Source organism: Aegilops tauschii, chromosome 5 (assembly GCF_002575655.3).
Source record: "Aegilops tauschii subsp. strangulata cultivar AL8/78 chromosome 5, Aet v6.0, whole genome shotgun sequence".
Classification (NCBI taxonomy): Eukaryota; Viridiplantae; Streptophyta; class Magnoliopsida; order Poales; family Poaceae; genus Aegilops; species Aegilops tauschii.
In genome coordinates, this window is record NC_053039.3 from 427,364,859 (window position 1) to 427,374,483 (window position 9,625).

At 55.3% G+C, this 9,625-nt stretch overlaps 1 protein-coding gene across 2 annotated transcripts; it reads right to left on the reverse strand.

Annotated features, from left to right (window-relative positions):
• Window positions 1-1,367: 1,367 nt before the first annotated feature.
• LOC109748495 (homeobox-leucine zipper protein ROC6) lies at window positions 1,368-8,079 on the reverse strand. Of its 2 annotated transcripts, XM_020307527.4 has the most exons (8): window positions 7,213-8,079; window positions 6,845-7,077; window positions 6,639-6,756; window positions 5,816-6,505; window positions 5,638-5,739; window positions 5,332-5,559; window positions 3,557-4,141; window positions 1,368-2,295 (listed from the first exon to the last, which is right to left on the reverse strand). In XM_020307527.4, exons 1-8 carry the CDS (start codon window positions 7,390-7,392, stop codon window positions 1,882-1,884), a joined length of 2,550 nt encoding a protein of 849 aa, XP_020163116.1. In that variant the 5' UTR covers window positions 7,393-8,079; the 3' UTR covers window positions 1,368-1,881. The 2 variants fall into 2 exon arrangements, with proteins under 2 accessions (XP_020163116.1, XP_020163109.1); XM_020307520.4 differs by having other exon boundaries at window positions 5,332-5,739; window positions 7,213-8,016.
• Between the last annotated feature and the right edge of the window lie 1,546 nt (window positions 8,080-9,625).

The following is a 9,625-nucleotide window of genomic DNA, read 5'->3' on the forward strand; positions in this document are numbered from 1 at the left end:
TGCCGCTCGTGAGTCCGAGCCCTACGCGTGGATGCAGGATATCCTGTCTGAGAAGGAGGACGACGATGATGGCGATAACACCGACGCTGGCGTAGATGACGATGACGACAACGCCGACTAGATGGCACCGACCACCGAGTAGCATAAGTAGTCTACTCCCCCTCTCTCAGTTTACAAGGCGTGCGCGTATTCCTAGATCATCAATTTGACCAACCTAAGAGAAGTCATATATTACAAAAAACATACCATTATAAACTTCAGATGTTCTATTTTCAAAGGGTATGTTTTTTGTGTTATATAGTTTATATTACGATGATAAAATTGGCAACCTAGGTATACGCGCAGGACTTGCAAACTGAAACGGAGGGAGTATATGTAGCATTGTCAGCTCGAATACCCATGTTTCTTATTTTAAAACTGTTCTTTAATGACATCTGTAGTCACTAATTATATTTAAATGCGACGGATTTTAGCCAATATTATAATTTCATTTAATTTAGCACGTTCAAACTTGCGTTTGGTATGTTAATTTCAGCTTTAGTTGCCCCTGCATATGAAGGCTGTATTTGCCGACTTTGTGTTTTTGCCCGGCCGCACCGGAGTGTGCTCTATATCCCATTTGACGATCGCCGATACAGCAACTCTGCTGGAGTTGCTCTTAGTGCCGGCGCCCCTGTAGAGAAGGTAGTCCCAACACGGCAACACGTGAGCGGTCGGTCGGCCGCGTGGTGCAACCTTGGTGTAGCTTTCATTCGATGGATCAACTAATGAATACGCATGCGGTACATACATCAGCAGCTATAGATACGGGTATAGCTTCCATGGCATAGCATGTGCACTTGCCGACGTACGTATGCTACGCATTAACATACGCTGCAACGTTTGGTAGGAATGAATGGCCAACAACACAACAGTGTCAGTGTGTACGTGCACTAGCTATCAATGTGTATGCGATGCCCTGCAGACTCTCGATCTGTTGCTGTCCTCCACAAGTATTTGCTGCACAGAAGCAAATTAAAAACGAACATTGGCAAGCATGTATATCTTCAAGACCTTAGATTTCACAGCATAAAAAACGAACGACTACTACTTAAGCGTGTGGACAAGAGGGATAAGATTGATCACAGACAGTGCAACTGTCACGCCATGCATCAACTGGGAATTGTTCAAGTTAACACCAAATAAAGAAGTTCTAAGCCCTAAAAAAACAAACAAATATGTTCTAATTCCTCAAAAAAGTCCAACCTAAGCAATAACTTGACGTATTTTGGTTTTCAAAAAATCTTTCTTGAGTAAGCACGACTAAACCAGAACATAGTGTACATGAACTCATTCCAACATTTTCAAGCTAGAAAAGACATTTAGGGTAAGTTAACAAACGCAAACATATTATATATATCATGTTGATCTGATGATCAGCATCTTTGCCTAGGAAGCTTCACAGAAGCATGCATTAATAAAACCAAAGCACTAGATATATAGATAAAAAAATAAAACAAAGCCCTAGGGGGTTCTCTTCAGTCTTCACCAGAGTTTAAGTCAATACCCGAACCACCACATCAGCTAGTTTAAGCAGCGGCAAATTAAAATGCAAGCATGCCTAGCGCGAGGTTCGTTCTTGACTTAATCCCTAGTTCGCATCTCGCCCCGTTCATTTCCTCTATGAAATACTAATTCGATCTCCACACTATAATTTATTTGTATCCCAAGAAGCCACTATGATGATCTGAGTTCTCGCCTGAAATCTTCTTCTTCCTCTAGCTTTGTGATCTTCATCTTCCACGACCTGATCGAGCTAGTTAGACATTTGAAATGGCATCCGGCTGGCGCTGTATCGGTGTGTTGGCCGGAATCCATGTCAAATGCCCGCTAGCCATGGAGCTAGGGCGAGATGATGCTGGCCTGCAGGGCGGACTTGATCTTCTGGATGGTGCAGGAGAGCAGGTTGCTGACGGTGTCGACCGACTCCACGGTGAGCTTCGCCGTCGGCAGGTTGTTCACCAGTATCTGGAACGCCACGGTGACGAGCGAGCCGGGGCTGTTGTTGCTGCTGCCGCCATGAGCGTTGGGCGACGAGCCCTGGGGAGAAGGGTCAGTAGCGGCGGCCGGCGCAGTGTGGCCGTCGGGGAGGATGGCGAAGCCGGAGGGCAGCAGGGAGACGTAGGCCGAGTCGCCGCCGCCCATGACGACGTGCATGGACTGCACGTCCACCGGCGCGTACACCACCAGCGAGCCGGACGCGTCGGTGCACGTCTCCTGCAGGATGAGCATGTTGTTCTGGTTCCCGCTCGTCGCCTGCAAGCAAATTAAGCAATATCAGTGACATGCATCAGCCATGCTATACTTGTACAGTTGTACCAGATGTGGACAGTCCTTGCAAGCATTTAAATTGTCAGCTTAATTAAGGTACGGAGTAAAAAAATTAACTGAAAGTGTAACATTTATTTGCTTAAGACCTCCAACAAACTAGGAGTGGTTCGAATTATAACTAGTAAGATCGTACATTCAATTGCTTTCTTTCACTGTGTTGAATTTGTTTGCGGTACAAACATATTACTCCCTCTGTACACTAATGTAAGGCGTTTTTGCAGCTCAAATTGAACTGTAAAGACGTCTTATATTATTGCACGGAGGTAGTATTATCCAAGACAAAGGAGGTCTTAAAAAAAGTGGCAAAGATCTGTATAAGCAACTTTGGAGAAAACTGAAAAACTGTGCATAGTCTCAACTTTTTTTTTGTTAGGATGGTACTTCTGTAAATTCAATGTGTTTTTCTTTAGCCAATCATGCTGGTAGAATCCTGGTGTACTTGAGATCAAAAGGGGATCCTGGTGTACTTGGTGTCAACCTCATGGTTCTACGAACCAGGATATTCCCAAGCCGCTTTACAAAGAAATCAAATAACGGAAGAAAGAGATACTCGTCATGGATCTTTGAAAAGTATAGTAGAAGAAAGATAAAGCCAATACTGACAGGCTTTGGTGAGCATGCATGCAAGCGAGGACAAGGGCAGATAGGCTGCATGGCTACATGCAAGCATGCCCCCAAAAGGAGGGAAAAGTTAACAGCTAGCTTTCTACTATCACAAATGTCAACCCTACTACTACCCCCCACCCCCAGACCCCAGTTCTGCAGCCAAGAACAATAATTTCTTGGAAGCTTTCTGCGTCGTCCTCTTCCTCCTGTCACTGTGCCCCCCAACCCATGCATTTGCCAATATGGCCATGAAACCTGCATCATGCTAGTTCATGCTAGTACAGTGCTACTCCATGGAGTAGTACGAGAGGTAGAGGAGTGCTTGACTTCTTCACAAACTATTCATCATTAACTATCTATCACTATTGATCTGGTTGCAGGAGTTTTGTCAGTTTAATTGCTATTTACTACTACTCCTAGTTAATGTTAGATGCACAGATGCTTTAATTTTACGTAAAAATCAACAAGTGTCAGAAGACACTGAGATTCATTATGAGCGAGGAACAGAAAAATTCAGAAGGAACTGGGATGTGTGGAGAGGAAATGAGAAATGATGGAAGGTATGATGTACTGTACTTACGTTAGGACGGAGGAGGGAGACGGCGTTGCCGTGGTGCTGGCCCTTGGCGATGTGGTCCATCTCCTGCATGGCCTCGCCGTTGGCGAGGATGTCCCACTCACCGCGGCGCTGTTCGTCGCGGAGGTAGTCAAATACACGCTGCGGCGGCGTGCCGGGGAGCCGCACGGAGGTGGTGGCGCTGAGCACGACGCCGGGGGGCTCGCCGGGCGCGCCCACGCTCTGCCTGGCCATCATGCGCACCTTGTCCTCCCCGCTGGCCGGGTCCCGTCCGCCGGCGCCCTCGACGCGCCACTCGTCGAGGCGGCGCCACTTCTGGGCGGCCGTGGCGCAGACCCCGGCGCAGAAGTTGTCAGCCATCCGCTGCGCCAGCCTGAGCATGCAGCGGCGCCCCGCCGGCGAGATGGGCTCGTGGCGGTCGCCGTGGTTGGGGTGCGGGTTGGAGCAGAGGATGGCGTGGTACTCGCACTGGCGCTGCAGCGAGGCGAGCCAGCGGCGCGCGCCCAGCGCCTGGCCGGAGCGGAGCAGCGGGCGGTACAGCTCGTGCACCGCCGCCTCGTCGTACTCGGCGTGAACCACCCACGTGACCTGCACAGTAGGGTACAACAGCGTCAGCAGTTACACTTACCACGGGCATTGATCGAATGCAGCTTCGCTTTCCCCGCTGGCTCCGGCCACTTGCCGCGACAAGGCAGTAATGGCGGCTGCCGGCGCACGCGCGGTGCCGGCCGGGCAGCTAGCTGGTCACGCACAGTAGCAAAGTAATAGTAAATCCGGCGTGCGTGTAACAAATGGCGTCGCTCACTGGCTGAAGCAAGAGGACAAGCCGCGCGCGTAGACACGGCCACGAGCAACGACAGCCAGCCTGCAACTGCATGCTACGTATCTGATCGGCCATGATATCACCGGAGCATAGTGGAGGGTCCAGAGGTTCAGAAGAAACCCAGTTGACCACTGCAAAGCCCTAGCTAAACAACACACTGCGCTGCTACAGTCGCAACCAGAGGGAGATTAGTATACTAGAAAAAATTACAGGCAAATGGTCGAACACGAGACGCGCAGTACAACGGCTGGCGATCAGATCGTGCACGCATAGACATAATCTGCGACGTAGATATGCTTAGGTTTGGAACTGAGCGTCGACCACACGGCAGTGGATCACGTGGGGTGTCAACAGGCCGCAACTGTGTCATTAGCTAGCATGGATCATGCACAATCGAGGATGAATCCTCCCACGATTGATTATTAAACTGGACTAGTTGAGTACTCGTCTACTTGTATAAGCAGCCAAGGAACCCTAAAATACTGGATCTGTCGACTAGCCAGGCATTTCGCGCGCACGGATGGAAGCATCGAAACAGTTGAAAATTGCTTTGCTCCGGGAAGCGAAAACAATGGCGATCAGTCGTCGCAGGCGGCACGGAAACCAACTGATCGTATCTATGCATGCACGTCCCGGCCCGTCGTCACACGAGACGAGAGCATTGACTTGCGGGAGGTGGCCTTGGATTCACCTTCGTCCACGTCCTTCTGTGAGAGCATAGAATACTGGGCCGCGCTGCCTGTACGTGCGCGCGGCGTTAATGTGGGCGGCCGGCTGACTGCCGCCACATGCCGACGCGCCGTGCGCCAATCAAGGCAGAAGGTCTGATCATGGGCTGGCGGTGGCCGTGCGGAGTTACGCCGGCCGAGGGAGCAGGACGACGGTACGGATGGCGCGTTCGTTCGACCGGTGGGTGGATGGGCGGGACGGACGGACGGACGGGTTGGTTACGTACCTTGGCGTAGCCGTTCTGCATGTCCTCGACGATGCAGCCGGAGGGGAGGAGGCGGCAGCCCATGTACCCTGCCGGGCCGGCGCCGGTGCCGGAGTCGGGGCGGAGGACGCCGTCCACCGACACGTCCACGATGGCCCACAGCCCGTCGGCGTGCTGCTTGCAGAAGCGTAGGAACGTCACCTCCCTGATCGGCACCAGCGGCGACAGCACCTGCAGCTCCGCGCGCATCTGCACACAACATAACGTCAGTGGTACGTCGCGCGGGCGAGCATAGGCTGGGCAAGAGCAAGGACGGTGCATGGTCACCAGTTGGATTGAGCCGCTGCGGGTGCCGCCCATGCCGCTCGAGATGATCTCCATCGTGCTCGCCCTCGCCACCACGCACGGGAACATCTCCGACCACCGAGCCTGCAGCATTGCACCGGTTAGCTCTTGTGTTTCTGCATGAAGCACCGCTAGTATCCATGTTGACGGCAATCCGCACCTCGTTCATGAGGCTGTTGACGAGGTCGACGCTGTTGATGATGGCAATGCCGACCTCGCGGGTGGCCTCGGAGACGTAGCCGGCGGGGCTGGGGCCGAGCACGCGGGCGAACGCGCGCCGGTACTCGTCGAAGTTGAGCGTCTCCAGCCCAATATCCAGGCTGGGCTGCCACAGCGGGTCGTCCACCTGCGTCACCTTCACCAGCTCCTCCATTGCCGCCAGCCCGAGCTCCAGCAGCGCGCCGCGGTCGATGGCGACGCCTTCGCCGCCGAGGCCGTCATCGAGGCCGCCGCCCATGATGCCTGTGGGCAGGCGCATGGCCGCCGAGCCGCCGACCATGAGGTCGGGGATGGACTGCATTCCCATTCCCATGAAGCCGTTGTTGCTGCCGACGGCGAGGTCGAGGCCGGAGCAGAGGGACGACGGCAGGCTGAGCGGCGAGGAGATGGCGGAGACGGGGCGGCCGAGGAACTTGCCGGCGAGCGCGCAGACGCGGTCCAGCTCGTCCTTGAGGCGCGAGTTCTCGATGCGCAGGTGCTGCTCCTCCAGCGACACCTCCCCGAGCACGGCCGCGCCGCCGCAGTTGCCGCAGGTGGGGCTCCGCATCGCCTCCCGGATCGTCATGTTCTCCGTCCGCAGCTTGTCGTTCTCCTGCCGCAGCAGCGCGTTCTCGTGCCGCTCGATCTGCGTCTGCAACCAGCCCAGCACGATTACCAAAAAAGAAGAAGGAATTGATTCTTCTTGCCTAGCTTGTCACATCAACCGACACGTTACACCAAAGATAGATAGTGGATTGTTCTAGGTTCTGACTGACAGTCCGAACCTTCATCTGGGTGCGGCGATTCTGGAACCAGAACTTGACCTGGCGGCTCTCCAGGTTGAGCCGCCGGCTGAGCTCCATCCGCTGCTTCTCGTCGGGGTGCGGGCACTCCTTGAACACGCTGCGCCAAAATGAATCAGTCAAGCAAGCTGTAATTTAGGGCTAGATGGAAAGTAGACCAAGAACCCGCGAGAATTGCAATTGCTTACGCTTCGAGCTCTTGGATTTGCTGCGGCGTGTGGCGGTGGTAGCGCTTCTTCTTCTTTCGCGGGTTGCTGTTGTCCGGGTCGAGCTCGTCGGCTGAGGCGCCGTCCAGGTTGTCGCTGCCGGAGCGGCTGTCGTTCTCGTCCTCCCGCGCGCGGCCCAGCGAGTCGCCGTCGCCGCCGCTCCCCGTGCTCCCCATGAAAGCGCCGCCCAGCTGACCTCCGCCCTCCATGTTCGTCTGCCAATTAAACCGATTAAAATCCAAGGCAATTAAACACGGCAAAGAAGAGAAACTGACCGATTAATTAAGGCCAATAAACACGCAGTGGTATTGAGCGCATGAACGGCCGGGTTGTAGTATAGGATAGCATACCAGGCCGAGGGAGAGGCCGGTGGAGGAGGCAAAGCCACCGCCGCCTGCGCCGGCGGCGGGCCTGGGGATGGGCGGCTGGGCGAGGAGGCGGCCGGGGTTGTGCATGCCGGGGCCGCCCCCGCCGGCGTCGTAGGAGAAGACGCCGGAGCCGGCGCCGTCGAACATGCCGCCGAAGCTCATCTACGACCGCAAACCACAGACAAAGACTCCCCGGCTGTGGTTTTCTTTTCTAGGACGACTGACGACTGACTGAAATCTCTCCCTCTATCCCGAGAATTGATCCTGCTGCCCACCCCTGCGGCTGCAGGCGGGAAGGAAAGCCGATCCCCTCAGATCCCGACGATTGATTGCGTTGTTTTTATGAGGAAAGAGGAGGGCTAGGCATGCATTAAAATAGCAGGAGCGGGCTATACATGGCATGACGGGCGCGGGGGCGGAAGGGAATCATGGCGCCCGGTGCAAACAAGGAAAGAGTCGCGACGTGGAATCCCTAGTAGCCTACAAACAGCGCCTCTGACTTGAACCTTCCTCCCCGACCCCCGGGATACTACCGCCAGTCTCCCTCCCTCGGCCGCCGGCGGCGATGGCGACGAACAAACGAACGACTACGAAATCAACTGAATAGCAACAAACGGCGCGCCCCTCAGTCAAGGAGAAGGAACTCGTGGAGGAAGAAGAGGAGAGGAGGAGAGTGCGAGATGGGAGGAGAGGGGTTGGGAGGCTGGCAGCTCCGGCTATGGATATAACGAAGCCAAGCCAGGGCAGGGCAGGCAGACAGCGTTGGTGCTAGATAAAGCCGGACATGTGGCGAGCAGATAAAACGGTTGTGTTAAGAGAGAGCTCATCGTGAGTGCGCTATGTAAACCCGTGGAAGAAAATGGCGACGGAAACGAACAAAAAATCAAGTGGGGCTGACTCGCACACGGGGCTGCGGCTGGGCGGAGCGACGCGAGAGTCAAATGGCCCCCACCGCCGGCGGTACATACGCTACCGACACCGGTGGCCGTAGCGGAGCAGCTCCGGCTCGTTCCGTACGCACAGGCACGGATCTGGGCATCTGGCACGCACGCAGCACGGATCTTTTTAGCGAGGAGTTAGCGGTGTGTACTGGTAGTATTTACCTTGAGATTAATTACCCGGCTGGGCTAGCCTCGGCGGTGGCTCGCTCGCTGTCAGCCGTGGGGCAAAGAGAAGAGGCGCGGAGGAGGTGGAGGTGGGGAAAGGAGGTGCGTGAGTCGTGACGGGGACTTGTCACGGGTGGGTCACCTTTTCGGATCGGACGCCGTACGCAAGGTCCCCGCGTCGTGGAAAATGCACGAACCGCGTCCGATCGACCGATGGAGGTGGTGGCGCACGGCACGGGGTGAAGGTGGTGGGGGGGGGGGGGGGGGGGGGGGGGGGAGCAAGTGAACCCAACCGATGGGAAGGAGACCATAAATGGAGGGGAGGTGGCGGTGCGGTGGGGTGTCTCTGGCTGGTGTAACGTCCGTCCCGTCCGGCGGCTCGGCCCGGCTGGCATCCGCAACGGCAACCGGCGCGGAGTAAATGCCGTGCGCGGGCGGGGCTGGGCAGGCGCCGTGCCACGGCACACGGCACGGGACGTGGTGGCGGTGGTGGTGGTGGTTCGTTCGGTGAGGGCGCCACCGTATTAATTCATTGCTGTGTCCGTCTGTCCGTCCAGCCAGCCAGCCAGCAAGCGCGCTGCAGCTGGCCGGGCGTCATAGAGGTCTCGAGCGATCGTCGTGGCCGTGCACGCGCGCGCGTCGGGACGTGCATGGACTATGTACGTACGTATGCTCTCGACGCTAATTTGCCGTTGAGCTCTGTCCACCGGTCCATTCATTTGCGTGTGTACGGCTTCATATGCCATTCCTTAAATTTTTTTGAACCAATTCTTAATTTTTTTTGCATGATAATGTGTGTCTCATTCATATAAAAAAAGATTAAAGTTCGACCCCTAAAAAAAGATTAAAGTTCGAGTCATATGCAGACCGACATGACAAAACTGAAAAGACCGCAGAACGTCTCTGAGCTTGACACCAACGCCCGTCACCTACCTCCGGCACCACCACAACAGCCAGCGAAAGAAAAAATGACGGATCACCTCCTCATCCGAGCTCAACGCGGCTCCATCGCTGATATGCAACTTTGCGGACCTCCAAGGTGGCTTGCCAAAGGCGAACCATTACCATTGAACGAAGCAGACCGGGCAACACCCCGGACACACCATCGAACTCCAGATATGGCACCCCCACATGACTAAGACGTCGGGGGAGGAAACCATACCTGCCATCCGTGAACCACGAGCCCAGCACACGTTCCGTCTTCCAGATGTCGTTGATGCAGACCACAATCTGCATCCGCTCCTCGACTACCTCCCAAGCTCCGCGGCGACGTTGGAGCAGACGCCGTC